This window comes from Apiospora aurea, assembly GCF_038362705.1.
Source record: "Apiospora aurea strain CBS 24483 chromosome Unknown utg000004l_segment0_segment0, whole genome shotgun sequence".
Lineage (NCBI taxonomy): Eukaryota > Fungi > Ascomycota > Sordariomycetes > Amphisphaeriales > Apiosporaceae > Apiospora > Apiospora aurea.
In genome coordinates, this window is record NW_027117391.1 from 2,171,675 (window position 1) to 2,190,762 (window position 19,088).

General features: G+C 54.1%; 5 protein-coding genes across 5 annotated transcripts; 2 read left to right on the top strand and 3 right to left on the bottom strand.

The window, feature by feature from the left end:
• Window positions 1-1,126: 1,126 nt before the first annotated feature.
• Window positions 1,127-3,193, bottom strand: PG986_005459 (uncharacterized protein; the record flags this gene model as incomplete). Its single annotated transcript, XM_066841681.1, has 1 exon — window positions 1,127-3,193. One exon carries the CDS (start codon window positions 3,191-3,193, stop codon window positions 1,127-1,129), a length of 2,067 nt encoding a protein of 688 aa, XP_066701543.1.
• A 2,369-nt stretch (window positions 3,194-5,562) lies between these two features.
• Window positions 5,563-6,266, top strand: PG986_005460 (coupling of ubiquitin conjugation to ER degradation 1; the record flags this gene model as incomplete). The annotated part of the gene is made up of 2 exons (XM_066841682.1): window positions 5,563-5,838; window positions 5,937-6,266. 2 exons carry the CDS (start codon window positions 5,563-5,565, stop codon window positions 6,264-6,266), a joined length of 606 nt encoding a protein of 201 aa, XP_066701544.1.
• A 686-nt stretch (window positions 6,267-6,952) lies between these two features.
• PG986_005461 (dead box RNA helicase) lies at window positions 6,953-9,153 on the bottom strand (the record flags this gene model as incomplete). Its single annotated transcript, XM_066841683.1, has 2 exons — window positions 6,953-8,711; window positions 8,771-9,153. 2 exons carry the CDS (start codon window positions 9,151-9,153, stop codon window positions 6,953-6,955), a joined length of 2,142 nt encoding a protein of 713 aa, XP_066701545.1.
• A 2,269-nt stretch (window positions 9,154-11,422) lies between these two features.
• On the top strand, window positions 11,423-14,289 carry PG986_005462 (OPT oligopeptide transporter protein-domain-containing protein; the record flags this gene model as incomplete). Its single annotated transcript, XM_066841684.1, has 6 exons — window positions 11,423-11,744; window positions 11,832-12,208; window positions 12,269-12,574; window positions 12,632-13,347; window positions 13,416-13,991; window positions 14,100-14,289. The coding sequence occupies 6 exons, from the start codon at window positions 11,423-11,425 to the stop codon at window positions 14,287-14,289; spliced, it is 2,487 nt and encodes an 828-aa protein (XP_066701546.1).
• Window positions 14,290-14,420: 131 nt separating this feature from the next.
• On the bottom strand, window positions 14,421-17,818 carry PG986_005463 (dehydratase IlvD1; the record flags this gene model as incomplete). Its single annotated transcript, XM_066841685.1, has 5 exons — window positions 14,421-14,661; window positions 14,837-15,660; window positions 15,737-15,948; window positions 16,041-16,471; window positions 17,109-17,818. 5 exons carry the CDS (start codon window positions 17,816-17,818, stop codon window positions 14,421-14,423), a joined length of 2,418 nt encoding a protein of 805 aa, XP_066701547.1.
• Between the last annotated feature and the right edge of the window lie 1,270 nt (window positions 17,819-19,088).

Sequence of the window (19,088 nt, forward strand, 5' to 3'; positions counted from 1 at the left end):
CAAATTCGTAGCCGAACAGCCTTGCCTTGGTGCTTCGATCCAGCTAGTCTTGCAATAGGCTTCTGCCCAGGCTACCTTGATGTCCCCGAAGCGGCATAAAAGCGATCTCTGCATCTACCAGATGACCCAAGTGCTGTGCTAGTGGATGGCACAATAAGCCTCGATGGTGGGGATTATACCTAGCTTGGCTCCCACGACAGGGGTGTGCTACTTGGGCAACTATATAGAATCCCTTCGACGGCACACGCTCTCGGAAGAAAACATACAATATTTATTACACGTATTATAGAGAGTACTGATAAAGAAGATACGGGAGGTTTTTGTTTTAAATACTACAGCTGCTTTCATAGATTTGGTACTCTCAAACACAAGTTTAGGGGGCAACCACTCACTATACGCTCCTATACTCAAGTAGACTAGATTAGGGTCCGGAACCAGCCGAGCATCCATCCCACTTGGAAGAAAAAAATAGGTCAGTCATTCGCTGCGTACAGTGGGGTATATATCTCTACAAAACTCACGATCTTTCATCAAACAACAGGCCTGGTGGCGAAATGGTATCGCGTCAGTTTTCGGTTTACCGATTGATTACATTCTCACTGAAGATTGCGGGTTCGAATCCCGTCTGGGTCGATTCTTTCTTTTTTTGCGTTCCGAGGTTATTATTCATTGAGGTGTGAAGTTGGATGGCTTGGGAGTGTTCAAGGGTGTTTTGATACATATTGTCTGAAGTCCCGACGACCTCCAAGGGGAGTTTTGGTACTCCGATATGGGTGTGGCTATTAAAAACGACTATGTCTGCCAACTTGATACTGTCGACTTCTTCGTACGTATTTAACTTTCAATGGGAGTTATTACTTCATCATTTAAATTATGTGCCTTACAAAATACAGATATTCTTTCACTTGAGCGAAAAACGTCTTGTTTATGGACAAATGAGATTCAAAGAGTGGTTAAACTACCTACGTAAATATATATATTTACCCAATGTCTTACACCACACACGACTACCTTCATATCCTACACTTAGACATAGGGAAAAGGCCAACCAAGATCAGGTTTGAGTATAAAAGACAAAAGGGACAACAATAGATCAACTCGGCAACATAATCCCCAAAACCATCCATTACTCCTCGATGTTACCATTGATGTGCCTGCTAGAACCATTGAGCATATCGTTCGACGCGCTGGACCTGAGCATGTCGTGCGAGGCGCTGGACCTGAGCATGTCGTTCGAGGTGCTAGACCGGGAGAAGAAGCGGCGCACGGTGCGGCTTCCACCGCTGCTGCTAGAGCTGGCCTGGGCACGCATCTGCTCCGACACCTGCTCCTCGAAGCGCTCGAGCTCGCGGCACTTCTCCTCGTAGCGGGCGATGGACTCGTCGCGCTCATGGTCGGCCGAGTTGCGCGCCTCGATGGCCTTCTCCTTCTGCTCGCGGGCCTCGCGGAGCATGGTCCGGAGCGTCGTGACCTCGTACTCGAAATTGCCGTGTCCTTCGGTGTACTCGGACATGGTCACGCAAGCCTCCTCGTAGCGCGCCTCGCTCTCACGCAGCTTCTCGCACGCGATGTCATGCTCCTCGTGGGCGGCCGTGATCTCGGCTTTCAGGGAGGCGATGCTCGCGCGCAGCTGCTCGATCTCGATCGTTAGGTCGCCGCACTTGCTGCGCGCGCCGTCGCGCTCGGTCTCGGTGCGCTCCACACGCTCGTGAAGGCTGCGGATCGACTCAGTCCGCTCCTTGATGCTGGCCTCGTGGCGACGGATCGTCTCCTGGAGCAGAGTAATCTTGCGGTGGTGCTCCTCGGACTTCTTGTGCTCAGCGTGGAAGTCGCCGTTGATGCGATCCTTCTCAGTGATGACAAGGCGGAGCTCTTCGACCTTCTTGGTCAAGGCCTCGCGAAGCTCCGTCTTCTCGGCCTCGAAGTGGCGGATCTCTTCGCGGCTTGATGCCAACTCTCTCTCAGAGTGCTCCCACTTGACCTTCCACTTGCCGCAGCGGTCTTCGGCATCTTCCCACTTGGTGTTTCGCTCGTCGGCCTTTCGCTTCAGATCCTCGAGGGAGTGGTGTAGCTCGTCCTTCTCGTACTCAATCTTGGACACAGTCTGCTTGAGCTTGTGCACTTCCTGTACCTTCTTCTCGTGCGATTTGGTCAGCTCCTCGATCTTAGTCGAGAACTCGTTGCCCCTGTGGTTGGCCTTGCGCAGACTCTCATCAAGCTCGCTCTTCGTGTGCAGCCACTCGTGCTTCTCCTTCGTCAGGGAAGCTTTGGCTTGCTTGAGGGATACGAGCTCTTTGTGGGTGGACTCGTGCTTGCTGGTAAGCTGCGTGAAGCCAGTATGCAGCTCTGCGTGCTTCTGGTTGAGGCTACGGAGGTCGCCATGGTGCTTCTCTGCATCCTTGCGCGCATGGGAGCGCTCCTCCTCGCTAGAGACGAGCTTCAGCTGGGTGGCCTCCAGCGACCGCTTCATCTCCTCATGTTCAGTACGGAAACGTGTGCTCATCTCCTTGTACTCTTGAAGCTCGCGGCGGGTATTTCCGAGGTCAGTGTCGCGGTCAGTGAGCTTCTTCTTGTACTCGTTGACACTGGCAAGCACAGTACTGAGCTCAAGGCGAAGCCTGCTAACCTCCTTTTTCTTCTCCTCGTGGTCGTGTTGATGCTGAGTCTGCTCCTTTTCCTTGCTTTCGATGATCTCAGTGTACTCTTCGAATTGCTCCTGCATCCGGTCCATCTCGGAGAGGCAAGATTCTCTCTCCGAGATGAGCTTCATCCAGACATCTTTCAAGGAGTTGCTTCGACGGGAGATGTTGGACATGAGCTCCATGAGGGCAAAAAACTCACTCTCGCCCTGTAAAGTCAGCTCCTTGGAGACCTCAGAGCGGTGGGATCTCATGAGGCTACCACCGCTGAAGCGACGGGACACAAGATGACGGCGCGAGGTGCTGAAGGAGGAGCTTCGCACCGATCCGGTAGGGCTGGATGATCGAAGAGTGCTTCGCTTGAAGGGGTGAATGGCCATGCTCGTGCTAGACGAGAAACCGTTGCCCAGCTCAGGCGATCGGGAACGGTCCAGGGTCGAGCCATTGAGCTCCATCTCGGGAGCGATCTCGACACTCTGCACCACAGAATGGCCGCTCTTCTCGGGCAGCATGTCGGTGTGATGGTTGGAGCTGTAATGAGTAGGGGTTTCCATGATGGATGTAATGGGTGAAGTTGAGTTGGGGTGAATGGGGCGCTCTTCTCGTTGGGCTGCTTGAATGTGATTGAACGAGGAAGCCGGTGAAAGGTTGCGGGAGCTGTGATGCCTATATAGATGGTCTGGGAGGCTCGTGGTACATCCCAGAGCCGGCCAGTCCGACACACTCTCGTGGATAATATCAGACAACTAACGATCTTCGATTGATAGACACCCTCTGCGCTCGAACGGTCGAGCCGTGCCGTGTATGATCATTGCAGATGTAAGACGACGCATGTAGATGGCCAGCCCGGGCGCCAGCCTGAACGCTTCTTGGAGAAAGGATTGACGTAACCTACTTGAGGGCGTTGCCAAAGTTGTTGATACACCCTTGGACCTTCACACGGCTCGCTTGCGCACAGCTGAGCAAGTGTGTATATCGACTTCCCAAATAGGAAAGCCAGCCAGCCCATGTTGGAGGCGCGGGCCAAACTGCAGGCCAGTGCGCGTCGGGACGGCAGCGATAACGACTGCGCTTCTATTAGATAGACCAGGAAAAACAAGCTATTGATGTATTGACTTTACTGACCTCCAGCGTGTCTTTTCCGTGACTTTGATGCCACCACCTGCAATAAGACAGGCCAATGCCTATCAACTGCGCGGCTCCAGCAAGCAATAAAGCAGGCTCTCCCGTTCCGTTCCCCTCTGCCGCTACGCTACCACCCGCGTTTTGTGAGACCGACATTCTGAATATCACATCTTCACTCAGGCTCGCCATCCAGCATTGCTTCTCATTACACCTGGATGCATCCTGGAAGATGCAGGATCCCGAATCGCCGATCTGTACTGTCGAGCTGCGAGAGTCCGTCAAGTATCGATCGACGTGGCCGGGGGCCGAGTAGGTGCGGCTATAAGCTTGCTCAACGGGGCAGCCGAGGTCGATTTGGAGGATCCGGTCAATGTATAATCAAATGCTCCTCAATATTGATATGGCGAATATGGGGTAGGCTGCATCTCCCTGCCTTCAACGCCCTCAATGCCCATAACGCTGGCAGTCAAGCAGGACCATTGGGCAGCTACCAAGCAACACACCCCTCTGAATGAGAAGCACTTGCTGGTCGCGACAATCGAGAGCGACGTCGGAAAGAGTGTTGGTGACCAAAATGGCCAAGAGTAAGCATGCAGCTTGAGGCGTGAGGGAAAACGCCTCATCGATAGCGTCGTAGTTTGAGGACACCGACCATGGAAAAAGAAAGGACATTGCGACCATCCCGCCTACATTCAGAGGTGAGGGGTTCGAAGAAGCACAGAACCATCACCAAGGGACTGCCAGGACACTTTGGATACACCTTTGTAGACCGTAGATTCCTATGTCTGCGTTACCCAGATATCCAGAATGAGTAGCGTTTGCCAGAGATGTGGATTCACTGCCCTCGTCGATACCTTTCGCTTGCTATCGGCCGCGACCACTACAGGGTACGAAGCAAAGGCTCATCGCCTATTCTGCATACTTCTTCCTCAGGGTGAGATTACCATGAATTGGCGAGTGCAATACAGAGCATATAGGGATGGCTTGCTTCATCGGCTGGGTCGCACCACAGCCTCCCAGCTGCACTGGGCCGGGCATATATCATGTGACACGATGGTACACCCATTCCAGAAGCCAGTCGCGGGGGAAATGAAGTCTAATGCTTTGTGTGTCTCTGGATGGAACTTCAATGTTGGAATTGCAGATGGGGCCGTAAAGAATACCCGAGTGAAGGCTAGGGCACCATAGCACATGTTCGGTGTAAAGCGGAAGAGAGATTCAAGTACTGGAGACAGGATTCGGTACTGCTGTGTCGTCATGATAAGAATTGCACTCGGGCATGCATGGCATCCTTCGCAGGTCAGTCTGGTTCCAATAAGATGGGTGGCTTCGAAACAGAGGCAAGTCTCTACGTGCATTGTGTGAGATGGAGGAGTTGTACATTGAAGACTGACCTTAACCTAGGTAATGTACATAGGTAGCAACTGCCCCCACTGGACGCCCCCTAAACCCCACTGAAAGTCGATTCTGGCCGCGCCTGTCGCCTTAGGTAAGCACACGACGTAACTTCGATTTAGCTCCGGCCTAACGACCCGGTAGCCACGCGACAACAAGTCCCAGGGTTCTTTCGATTGTTGCAGACCTCCCCTCTCGCCATCCTGCTTCTTTTTCCTCACCACCCCAGCCAACAGGCCCTGGCATAGTATACTACTACACTCTCGCCTCGATCCAACCAAGGAATTAAGGAAGAGCGACTTGGAACTACCTGCATATCCTCTCTGCGTACCCCCTAGCTCCGGAGTCTTGACCCGTCCTGGTCCTAAGGGGATACGAACGACACACAGACCCGACGGCCACCATGGCGGACGAGCAAATATCCCTCCCGTCGCTGATCCTGATCGTAGTGATCGGCGGCCTGGTCGTGCGCTACCTGTTCTTCTCCTCGCCTTCGCCCGCGTCCCAGCAGCAACCCCGCGATGCCGCCTCCGCCGCCCGGACCCGCGAGGCCGCCGTCGAGCGCATACAGCAAATGTTCCCCCAGCTCGACCGGCGCACGATTCTGTGGGATCTACAGCGCACCGGGGGCAGCATATCGGCGACGACGGAGCGCGTCCTGAGCGGGCGGATAGAAACTGTAAGTGACCTCCCCCCTCTGGTTGGCTTTTTCTTTACTTCTTGCCTACAGCCATCGTCACCGTGCGATAACTGACGATGATGCCCCCACTCGCACAGCCCCCTGTTACCTTCCAACCGCCATCGCCTCCGCGCACGCCCGCCAACGCTGCCTCCGCGACAACCCGGTCGCAGCAGCAAAAGCCCGCCATCCCCAAGTCCACGGAGCCCGACCTCATTACGCGATACAACTTGCAGAGCCGCATCAACGATTCACCCGCCAGTGCCGAAAATGGCGGCTCGGTAGATGCGAAAGGCAAGGCCTGGAGTTCAAACCGCGACGAGCGACAGAGCGCACTGCAGAGGCGACGAGACGAGATGATAATAGCGGCCCGGCGAAAGATGGAGGCCAAGATTGCTGCGGAAAGGGCCGGGGCTGGCAGTCAATAATCGCGGTGGGCTGTCCGTCGGATGACGCGTGCAAAGAGAACATTTACATAGCGTAACCACCCACCTCGAATTCGGTTGGGAAGGACACCAGGTAGAAGAGACCAAGGCAAAGGGGCCTCATCTCTCTCTACATGTATATGTATTTGGTATTTATCAGCTTACCACTTCTAACAGTTGGTATATGACGAGGACATGAATAGAGAGCGGTTGCAACTTCACAGTTCGGTTTTCGCTGATCGCTTCACAATCCGATTTGGCACATTGCCTGATCATGCCCGAAAAAAAGATGATTAATGATCTTTACTTTATTTCTATTATTCCTCACATGTTGTACATGATAGTAGGCTGTATCATCCCCTACCCTTCCCATCATACATCAAACCAGAAGTAGAGATTTCCTGTGCGAGGATCCTCATCGACCCTATTGTCCCAGCCCATTTTGTGATATGAAATCAAACAGTAAGTATTCCTCAAACTCCAGGCAATGCTGCGCTTTTCCCCAAGTGGTATATGACCCCAATCAAAAAGTGGCATCACCTGGAACCGCCTGGTTCAGAGGAGTTCTCGTAATGTACATCGCTCTTCAATATCGATACAGCCGTAAGGGTCAGGTTTGCCCTGACGCGTCATTGAAGCTCTCGAGGCCAAAAGACATGGCACCAGGAAAAGGTCACATAGTCAATCACCTAGAAACTGGCAGAGCTTCGACCTTGACCCCTGCGGCCACCATCGGGCCGATCAACCCGCCCAGAAAACTTGCCTTCGAAGCCCCGGGGGCGTCCTCGGTCGCCGCCACCGCCGCCGCGGCTGAATGAATTGTCAAAGGACCGTGAGCCAAAACCGCCGCTGTTGCGACGATCGCCGCCAAATCCACCGCCGCCACGACGATCGCCGCCAAATCCACCGCCGCCACGACGATCGCCGCCAAATCCACCGCCGCCGCGACGATCGCCTCCAGATCCACCGCCGAAACCGCCGTCGCGCGAGCCGAAACGACCGCCGAAACCGCCGGAACCCCGGAAACTGCTTTCCTCCTCCTCCACTGGATCGTGACCAATCCGTATTCCACGAACTCGGGTCAGGCCGCGGTTGCGTGCGCTGTTTGGAGAGATTGCAGGAACCTCATCCCAACCCATTCCTTGTTGACACCACCTGTTAAGGAGACTGATGACGTCCTCGGCCCTGAACCCTCGGCCAAATTTCTGACCTAGCAAAGCATGATATGTTTGCCTGAACATGGACTTTGGTACTTCTTCGTAAGCTTTAGAAACATCGCTGATGTATTTGCCAGCCTCTCCCTGTGCTTCTGTGCCGTGAGTTACGGCCACTTGTGCCACTCCAACAGTCTTGTTGGGCTTGATTGGAAGGCCTGGAAGACGGCGCCGAGCCTCATCGACTTCCTCGTTTGCAAGCAGAAGCCAGCCTTCGCCGGAGCGTCCAGCACGTCCTGTACGGCCAAGTCGGTGAATGTACTGGTCACGATCCGGTGGCAGACCGATCTGGATAACGTGCGTTACACCGGGGAAGTCCATTCCTCGGGCAGTAACATCGGAAGATATCAGAATACCTTCTTTCGCTCGGCGGAAGGCTTCAGCACTCTTGGTACGCTGCGGCTGGGTCAATTTGGAGTGAATGTCGTAGACTGGGATACCTGAGCGACGATCGGCCAGAGGTGTTGATCGGATCACCTCATTGGCGAATTGTACCGTGGCAGTATTGCTGAAGAATACGATGGCCTTGAAAGGAGGCTTCTCGGGGTCAGAATCATGCAGTTTACGGGCCTTATCGGCAAGCTCGAGGATTGTGGGGAAATAGTTCTCGTATCCGTGGCAGATAACCAAGTTTTGGGGAATTCTCTCGTGCGTAGGAGCTTCATTCTGGTCGATTGTCTGAACGAACTCGAAGTTGTCGGTCTTGACCAGGCTCTTGGCGAGATGAACAACATCGCGAGGAATGGTGGCGGAAAACAAGAGGGTTTGCCTGTCGACATCCTCAATCTTGGGCAGGAAAGACAGAATCTCTTGGATATCATCGGCAAAGCCAACATCGAGCATGCGATCGGCCTCGTCAAGGACGAATGCCTTCAGGTTTGGCGCGGCCACACCGGCGTAGCTGTCTGTGAGGATGTCCTTGAGACGACCCGGAGTGGCCACCAGAATATGACAACCTTCTCGCTGCATCTTGAAGAGAGCTTCTCTCTTTCTAGTACCACCGACAGCGGTTTGCACAACGATACCGGTGTTTGCTACCAGCTTCCTGGCTTCGACACCGATTTGTTCTGCCAGTTCGCGAGTAGGGGACATGAGGATGGCCTTGACATCGTTGCATCGAGCACTTCGACGCTTGTACTTATCAACCAGGTCAGGCTCAGCAGCTAGCAGTCGTTGAAGAACAGGAATCAAAAAGGCGAGAGTCTTTCCGGTACCGGTCTTGGCTTGTGCGACACTGTAGAAACAACCAGATTAGCCAAGGTCAGGCATGCTGAAGGGAGAGCAAGCACGTACAGATCAACGCCATTGAGGGCAGCATTTATCGTCTTGGACTGAACATCGGTCATGTCCTCGTACTTCATGCCGTGTGTGATAGCTTCAACGAGGCGCGGATGCACTCCGAGCTTGTCAAGATCGGCAAACTTTGTGATGAGGCGGGGGGTGGAGGCAGGGCCGGCATCGTCGTATGTTTGAGCGGCCGCGGCGGACTGGGAGTACAGTCTCTGGGACAGGCATCTCAACGAAATGGATTGAGTGCCTGTTGACTGGCTGAGGCGACCTGTGTGCTGCGCGAGAGTCTGGAAGCGAAGGCCTCTGGTAGAAGAAAGAGCAGAGATTTGGCGACGGGCGACGGCATGGCCGAGTCGCGCATGCCTCTGCAACGAAGCCTTGAACATGATGGAAAGGGTTGGGGAGTCAGGAGGAACAGTAGGTAACCGAATACGACTGATCTCGTGAAGGAATGAAGGGAGGGCGGTGTGATCTCGAATGTCGAGTCACGATGATGCTACGACTTGAGAAGGGAAGCAATTGGAGAGCGCAGCAATGAGACTTTCTTTCCCTCGCCTTATCGCATGCTGCCACTTTCGAAATTTTTAATGGGAAATGGGCTTTGCCGCGTTAAAAGGCTGTTGCTAGCGGCTGCTTATCGTGGGCTAGCTTCTTGTCCAATGATATCCCACCACCCAGGCGCTTGGTGGGGCTATGATCGTCCAGTACCTTATGTATACTTATATCGGCCCCTTCAGAAGACAACGGCCTGTCGAAGGGAGGCTGCACTGCAGGATGGTATAGGTAAGTATGTAAGTTTGCAGTTACTTGATGTACGTGGGTGTTTGCTCTGGAAACGGATTGTTTAGAACGATCAATGGCTGTCCATCCCAATCGCCTTGATATGTCCCTACTCAATCTTGAACAATCAGCAATGTCATGTGTTAGATACAATATTGAACGCTGGAGAGAGCAGGTTTAAGCCATCAGTTGCTTTTTTCCTTTTTTCTTTCTTTCTTTCTTTCTTCCTTCTTTTTTTTTTAGTACGCTAGCAATGCTACACCTCGACCCAATCTCCAACAGATCGTGCTCACTGTTCCTGTCCTTGATACACTGCTAATGCCCCTTTCTCGATTGCAACAAGGTAGGAAATGGAGAACCCGGCCGCCGTTAGGGCTGCCGTTGCATGGGTCAACTTCGGGGAATCCTTTGCATTCTCTCATTTACGGATCATGCACTTTTCTGACCGGCATGGCAAATCAGAATCGGAATGAACTGGGAAAGATTGCAGGGCCGCACACTACGTGATTGTACATGGCCGAGTCCAAACGAGGGATGGCCTGTCAATCGGGGTGCTCACAAACCTCCCCTCCAGACTCCCGGTTGAGTATATGGCAAAGCAAGATAGGCATGGGCATGGAACGTGTCTCTCGATTGGAACTTGAGCTCTCCCAGATGTAGGGAGCACCATGGCCAAGAGGGGGAACACTTGACCACTCCGCGGTCTCCAGGATCCTAGACCCTGGCATCACTTGACGATCATTCGACCAGATAGCTAGATGCAGTCATTCTCCTCCACCGACCCCACGAAGACCTCCAGTATTGTGTTGATCCAATATTTTACAGTCTAGTATGCTTGATACGCCAAAGGGGTTGTGTTGGGAAGATATCTAGAGTAACCACGATTGCTCCAGCGAACGGGGGGACAGGGCAATCGGGAGAGAGGAAGCCAATGAATATACTATCCGTCACCGACTTCAAGCGGGTATCTGGGCCAACGCATGAGGCAGGTGTAGCTCGTCGTCGCTTTCTAAGCCTCGGTCAAACCTTCAAATTGTTTTCCTCTACAGGTCTGGCCCAGCGAAGACTGCCAAAACAGATACGATCCAGGTGACGATGATATCACCTATTGCAGAGGTCGGTGAAGAATCGAGCTCAAGGTGAGATTTATCATGCCTTCAAACGGCCTTACTCGGATCGCATGAGAACCCGGCGGGGGCACTGCAACTTGCTATTAGCGTATAGTTGGCTTTGGCGACCTCAAAGTTATAGCCCGGCATGCATGCGGTGCGAGTAATGGTGCATCAACTCTCCCACCCCCGGACGGACGCTCTCTCTGTATGGTTGCAAATGCTGAGTACCGTTGGTTGGTCTTCGCGTCAATTCTACCCGTCGGCATGGAAGGAGGCCTGTCGTATCCATGGATGCGCGCATGATCTCGAGGCGGCCGAGATTTCTCCTTGTGAAGTCGCCTCGGGCTCTGGCCTTGCGCTGCCACATCCCAACTCTTGCATTCGCCCTATTCCGGGTCGGTCCTATCCTGCTCCAGACCAGGTGACCAGCCAAGGCAAGACACCGTATTATGTTTTGCGGAAAGCATGTTGCCTGCATGTTCGCAACCCAAGCGGCATTGGAAGCAGCGCGTCGTCGAGGCGCATCAATCATGGGACTTTTGGTTTGGCGGAGAAGGCTTACATGAGTCAACCTCTCGTGCGGCATATCTTGAAACTTATCCGGAAATATCGCAAGCTTGCGCTGCCTATCGCATGATGGCGGACTTAGGTCGGCAAGAGTCGCCATCAGTTGACTCTATATGTCTTGGTCTTTATAAAGACAGGATGGCTCTCCCTAGCTGGTTGATGGGCAGTACGGTTGACAACGGATACGATTGTCGCCATGATTTCTAAAATTACTTCTGACCAAGGCAATTCGCCTGCATTTACCGGTGCTCAGCTAACAGCTTCCGAAACCCGAGACTCGGAATACCAAGAGAAACTGGGAAAGTCTATCGTACACTATTCCACTGTTGAGGACGGGGACCGTACATCAAGTTGCAACGATGACTCCCGTCGTGGCCCTGACGCTCCTGAGCATGGCCCAGCCTTTCGGAGAACGGCGGCTGAGAAGGTCGATAACATGGCAGAAATCGGGCTCTATGCCCTTCATGTCGAGGACGACCCTTCACTTAACCCATGGACTTTCAGGACTTGGTTTATAGGTAAGCCACCTGGGCTCTATACGCGTCTGCAGGCGGACCTGTCACCAACCATATTGGACGGGGAGGACTAACATAGACGCTATTCAGGTCTTGGGCTTTCTGCTCTATCGTCAAGCCTTGCGACGGTGTACATGTTTAAGCCTCAGGGCGTGGCCATCTCCACAATCTTTCTCTGTGTTATCAGCTATGTTATTGCGCTTGCGATGGAACTGATTCCACGGCGAGGGTGGCTTGGCCGCTTCCTCAACCCTCACCCCTTTAATAGCAAGGAACACGCTGCGATATTGATCATGTCTTCGACCGCGGCTCACTCCGCTAAGGCAACACAGGTACTTGCTGTCCAGAAGCTGTGGTATCACCAACTACCAAACACGGCAGTCTGTATTCTTTTGATCTTGTCCTCTCAGTGTCTGGGCTATGGCATTGCCGGAGTCCTGCGCAAGGCTCTGGTCTATCCTACCAAAGTGAGCCGAGCCTCTTCTTCCTGCAGGATACCGTAAGGGACTAACCGACGAGCGATGTAGTTTGTCCACCCGGGGAGTTTACCCCTCATGTCACTACTCGAGACTCTCCATCGGAAGAGAAAAGAAGTGAAGCCACAGCTGAAGCTCTTCTACTGGGCTTTTGCCTGCATGTTTGTTTGGGAGGTTATGCCTCAATACATTATGCCCCTTTTGACAGGTGTCAGCATATTCTGCCTTGTAAAGCAGAACAGCATGCACTTCACCCGCATCTTTGGCGGAGCAAATGGAAACGAGGGACTTGGGCTCTTTTCCCTCTGCTTCGACTTTCAGTACATTGGAAGCTCGGCGCTATTCATCCCACTCAGCGTACGTACCGTCAGCGCTTATTCTGGAGCGAGATCTACTTTGCTAACCATTCATCAGACTCAAGTCAATGTCATCGTAGGTATCTGTCTCAATGTGGCAGTTTGCCTAGGAATGTACTACGGCAACATTTGGAGAGCGAAAGACTTCCCCCTGCTCTCTCAACTCCTCTTCTCTCCAAAGTCAAACTCGACACATTACGTGGTCTACATGCAGAACAAAATTCTGGACGCCGATGGCATTGTCGATGATGCTCAGGTCGCCCAAGAAGGCATACCATACATGGCGGCAAGCTTCGCTCAATATGTGCTCACTGAGAACCTGGCCATCACGGCAACCATCACGCACATGCTTCTTTACAATTGGGACGACTTGAAATGTGCTTGGTCTTTCGTTACACTAGAGAACCTGAAGAAGCTGGCCAAGCCTGGCACGTGGATGCCCTGGAAGAGGGGGAATAGGGAAACAACGAATGAGAAAGAGGAAGACGAGAAGGATCTTGATCCCCACTACCGGCTCATGCTCAAATACAAGCCAGCCCCAGACTGGTGGTTCGGCATCATATTCCTTGTAGCCACGGTCGCGGGGCTTATAAGTATTCAGCAGACAGAGTCCGGCATGCAATGGTGGGCCTTTCTCATTGCCATATCGATGGCGTGGGTGTTTATCCTCTTTATCGGAGCGCAGGTTGCGATCACAGGTTTCGGTGCCCCTGTGACCTCCGTCATCCAGATGATAGGGGCTTATATGGAACCTGGGAAGCCATTGGCTAACATGTACGGCCTGCTCCTATACTCTCTCCCATATAATCCTGCGAAAGTGTCGTCTAATCAGTCGTGGACAGGTACTTTACTCTCTTCGGCGCGACTTCTGTCTACCAAGGACTTGTCTTGCTCGCCGACTTCAAGTTGGCGCAATACGCAAAGCTCTCGCCGCGCTGTACGCTGGTGATGCAGCTTGTCGGGACCATGGCAGGCGGACTTATCAACTATGCCGTCATGATGAGCATCACCGAGGCGCAGAGAGACATCCTGCTCTCCATTGAAGGCACCCACATCTGGTCTGGCGCCCACCTCCAGAGTTTCAATACTCAAGCCGTCACTTGGGTAAGCACGTCACTTCAGGCGACCTCAATGCACTTTTCCGTTTCCGCTGACATTCTGGTTCTGACGCAGGGTGGTCTTTCAAAATACATGTACTCCTGGGGAAGCACTTACCAGTGGGTGCCTCTGGGGCTCGTCCTCGGCTTTGCGGCGCCCCTGCCCCTGTACTTTGCACACCGTTACATGCCAAACTACGGCCTCGACAAGGTCAACTTACCCATCATCGCGTGGCACATCGGCTACTTGGTTTCGGGCATCAACTCGTCCATCTTGTCTTATTTCCTGATCGCGTTCTGGAGCCAATTCTACCTCCGCAGGTACGTCCGCCCCCTTCGTACATACATTCCCAGCTCCTCTCTCTCTCTCTCGTACATCAGCGCATGCGCATGCTATTCCTATGCTGACCGCCTGTACCTCCTGTGCAGATACAAGCCTGAGTGGTTTCTCAAGTATAATTACGTGCTTTGTGCCGGCCTCGAGGGCGGAACTCAAGTTATCATCTTTATCCTCACGTTTTCTGTTCTCGGTGGGAGCGGACAGGCAGTCCCATTTCCAACTTATTGGGGCAACAGGAAAGGCAATGTTGATTTCTGCATGATGGATCCTGCGACTTGATTCTTTATACCCATTTAGATCATACTGTTACTTTCCAAGATGTCTCCGTTTTTCCCTCATTTGCTATCTCGCGCCTTACGCGTAACTACAAACAATTTACCCTCAATAAAGCCTGAACTGCTCGCGGTCGCCTAGTTTCTCCTTGCTGGTCCAGCCGCTGTCAGGAAATCGAAGTCGGCTCCTTCGTCTGCCTGATTGACCGACCGCATGTATAACCCCCTGTAGCCCCTCATGCTCTCCCTCTCGGCCCAATGTGAAGCCGATCCACCAGCTTCACCAAGACTGGTATCTTTGACCGCGGTTGCTGCTGCCTGCCTCCTCCGCGAGATTCGGCTCTGGATCTCTTCACCCGTGACTTCGACCCTCAGTGACCTACTCTCCACATCACAAGTAATCATATCGCCGTCCTCGACGACGCCGAGTACCGACGACGGGTCCGCCGACTCGGGCGCCACGTGCAGCACGATGGTCCCGCCCGCCGTCCCGCTCATCCGGCCGTCCGAGATCCGCAGCATATCGCCCACCCCCTGCTTCACCGCCAACTTACGCGGGATGGGCACCAAGCCCGCCTCCGGCATCCCCGGGTTCCCGACGGGGCCGATCCCCCGCAAAACCAACACGCTGTCGGCCGTCACCGTGAGGCCCGGGTCGTCGATGCGCCGCGCGAGGGCCGCCGTGTCCCCGGAACACAACGGCGGGGCCCGAGTGCGAAAGCAGGCGGCGGTCCTTCGATGCGCTGGCCTTGATGACGGCGCCACGCGGTGCCAGGTTGCCGCGCAGCACCACGAGCGACGATTGCGGATACAAGGGGTAATCGAAGGGGCGGATGCAGTTTACTGGACTGTCAGGGGCTAGGATGCGGACGGGGCCCGCCAGATCTAGCTCCTGGCCAAGGGTCTGGCCCGTCACGGTTAGAGCGTCGAGATGTAGCAGGGGGCGTAGCTGGTGAAGTAGCGCCGGCATGCCACCCGCGGCGTGGAAGTCCGTCATGTAGTTGTCGCCGCTGGGCTTCAGGTCGACCAGCAGTGGCGTGCGGCGGCCGACCTGGTCGATCGTGTCCAGGGTGATTTGCCCCGCGACGGCCGGGTGCCGGTTCGCGATGGCTAGGAGATGCACGACGGCGTTGGTCGAGCCTCCGATGGCTTGGAGCACGGTGATGGCGTTGATGAACGACTCGCGGCTGAGGATTGTCTGTGGGGTCAGATGAGGGTTCTGGGTCAAGAAAACGGCGCGGGCCCCTGCGTCTTCGGCTACGCGGAGGCGTGCTGACGACACGGCGGCCGGGGTTGCGCCCTTCAGGGGCATCATTCCCAATGCGACTAAAAGGCAGGCCATCGTGCTGGCTGTTCCCATTACACCACAGGTTCCTGCCTTGTGGAGTACACGGTATTAGAGCTGCCTTAGCTATCAATTGATCGTGTTATTCAAACAAAGTCGCTTGACTTACGGTAGGAGCCAACTCATCGTTCAGCTCAGCGATCTCTTCTATATCGATTGCCCCAGCACGATACTTGGCCCAATTGTTCCGACAGTCTGTACAGGCCCCAATGCGGACACCATTGTGGCTCCCTGGCATCATCGGACCTGTGACCAGATGTATTGCTGGCTTGTTCGCAGAGATAGCGCCCATGAGCTGAGCTTGTGTCGTCTTGTCGCAACCTAATCAACATCATGCTCCAGTCAGTGACAAAAGAACCCCTGGTGTCGGGGATACCATACATGGAACCTAGAAGGATATTTGGGCCACTTACCACCAATGAGCACCACTGAGTCCACTGGCTGTGCCCGGATCATCTCCTCGGTATCCATACTCATCAAGTTTCGCAGGAACATGCTCGTGGGCGCTGCGAAAGATTCATGTAAGCTGATAGTCGGGAAGTCGACCGCCAGGCCGCCCGCGAGGTGCACGCCTCGCTTGGCGGCCTCGAGCAGCTGCGGAGCGTTGGCATGGCAGGGATTGAACCCCGAGGATGTGTTCACGATCCCTACAATCGGACGGGAGAGGGCATCCTCGCTATACCCCAGTGCCTTGATGAAGGCCTTTCGCAGGAAGAGCGAGAAATGTGTGTCCCCGTATGACGATAGGCTCTGCCGGAGACCAGTGGTGCTAGATAGGGGCTTGGCAAGGTCATAATCCGAGCTTGCCACCTTTTTTGCTGACGCCTCGCTTGGCTCGTCCATGCTGGAGGTTATGAGGCAGCGTCTTAGTTTGATTATAAGAGGTAGTGCGGCATGACGGATCCGATAGATGGAGCGGGGAGGTTCACTTGCATTCGGAGACCATCCCCGCCTCTAACCCGAGGGTTGGCAACTCCAACCTGACAAATCCCTCATGATCGTCCCAACTAGATCGTACTTCATGTGAGTCCATCAGGACTTATCATCCGATACATTGTATCCTGATACACGATTCGTATAGAAGATGCCGCCTCACTGATTGATTGGCCATATTTGGCTATAACCAGGTACGGAGGAACCTAGCCGGTTGCCTGACAGTCCATTGTTCAGTGCGACAGACGGATTACTGTACTACTTGCTCGAACTTGCTCACCAAGATTCCATGCATACCACCCCCTGAAAATTGTATTGTTGGACAAGGAACACTCCCTTAACTGGCAATACCTACTTTAGGATATCTTGGCGCAAGCCAGACGACATGCCAGACGGCATGGATATATATATATATCATGACGACCGAGAACTGCTATGTTGCGCCCCAGGCTCTTCAGCTCTCAATAAGGGGCTACCCAGTATCACGCGAAACTTAGGTGGTCATAATGAAAACCTACGGCTTTGGGTCGCTTCTGATGCTTCCTTACCTGGTGCAAGCTGCACTATGCCAATCCAATGATACGGGCTGTAAGGCAGCCGAGATGCCCCCAGTGCGCAAGCAAACTAACTCGGCCGCGTAGCCAAGCCAGTAAAGAACATAGGCGTCGTGCTCTTTCCATCGTTCGATGTGGTCGACGTTTTCGGGACCCTCGAGCCGCTGAATCTGCTGTCCCTCCAACGGCAACTCAACCTCTACATGATCGCCGCGACCCTGGACCCCGTCTCCACGGCGCCCCGCGCCATGAATGCGTTCAACTCGAGCTTCGGCGAGGTCGTCGTGCCGAGCCACACCTTCGACTCCGTCATCCGGGACCAGAGCCTCGACATGGACATGTTGCTGGTCCCGGGCGGCATCGGCGCGCGGGCGCCCGACCTGAACGACACCATCCAGTTCGTCCGCGACGTCTTCCCGCGCCTGCAGTACCTGCTCGCGCCCTGCACGGGGGCGGGGATCGCGGCGCGGGCGGGCGTGCTGGACGGCCGGCGGGCCACGACCAACAAGCGCAGCTGGGACGAGACGGTGGCGCACGGGACCAAGACGTACTGGGTGGCGCGGGCGCGCTGGGTCCGGGACGGGCACATCTTCACGGCCTCGGGGGTCACGGCCGCCATCGACGCCGTATTCGCGTGGATCGGACATGTGTGGGGCGAGGCGGTGGCGGCGGACCTGGCGCTGGGAATTGAGTACGAGAGGCATACCGACCCAAGCTGGGATCCGTTTGGCGAACACTATGGGCGGTCGGATGTGCCACCTCTGGAATGAGAAACGAAAGAACGAGCCATGATTGTACTGGCGGGTCGGCAATATATATGTTTGTTAGTCGAGGCCACCAAACCTTACGAGCGCCCCGGTATCAATAATTGCAAAGCCATGCTAATTCCAGATGGCGATACTGGCCCAATATGGTAGTGTACTCGTTGTAGCCATACAACGAGCATCATCGACAGTTCGTCTTATTTGTTGTTGAACAGGCGAAATTCGTCTGAAGTAAACCTCGTCTGAAGTAAACCTCGTCTGAAGTAATTCTTCAATGTTCCCTTGGTGTGCTTTCTCGCAATCCTAGTGGCAGGAGATGAAAACGATCAGGCTAGGGATGCCGGCGGCGCGCTAGGTTAGTGCAGCCCACAGTCAACCGAGGAAAGGGATGGATGCATGGTAGCATGGATTGACGTCAAGAAGGTTTCTTGCAGTGTGAGCCGGAGGACGCGGATGTACGTGTAACCTCCCTACACCTGATGCCTGCGATATTAATTCATCTCGTTATTTCCTTGTATCCTTTTGGTTATCACTTCTTACCACGTACATAGAAGGCAGCCTTAATGCTTACTTGTATACAGGCTATGCAGGCTATGCAGGCCAAATGCAATCTTCTTTGCCAATCTGATCGATCTCGAGACCACACAGACAGCGAATCGCACGAATCGCACAGCAGTGCTAGTCACACGTCATTCATCTGGCGTACAGCAGCAGCAGCGTCGGGTAGCTGAGCCGGCACACACGCATAACGTTGGGTACACATCCACATCCACATCCACATCCACCGGATGAATGATAGCAGGCTGGACTGCACCTATTGCAGCGCCAGCGGCTGCAGTGCTGCACACATCGAAGGTTCAGGCGCTAAAATTGGACAGACCCAGACGGCTGGAGTGGGTGCAAGTGGGACAGGCCGGGCATACAGTAGGCGGCAGAGGAGTGAGGTTCGAATGAATGATGTGCCCATCGCCTTGTCGCCTCCCAGATTTGCTTTCCAATCCCTTGCAATCTAACCAGCTACTGCTAGGTCAGCCGGCCGAGTGAAGATTACTACAATTAGGTTAGGTGGTCATTACTTAATTCGGCGCGTTTGCTTGTCGTGCAGCGACTGGGGGGCAGCAGAACTGGGGGTACCTGCAGTATTGTCCATCATTGCCCGGAATTTCCTGGCTTGCTTATTATTGTGCTCAGCGAACACCGCCTACCTACA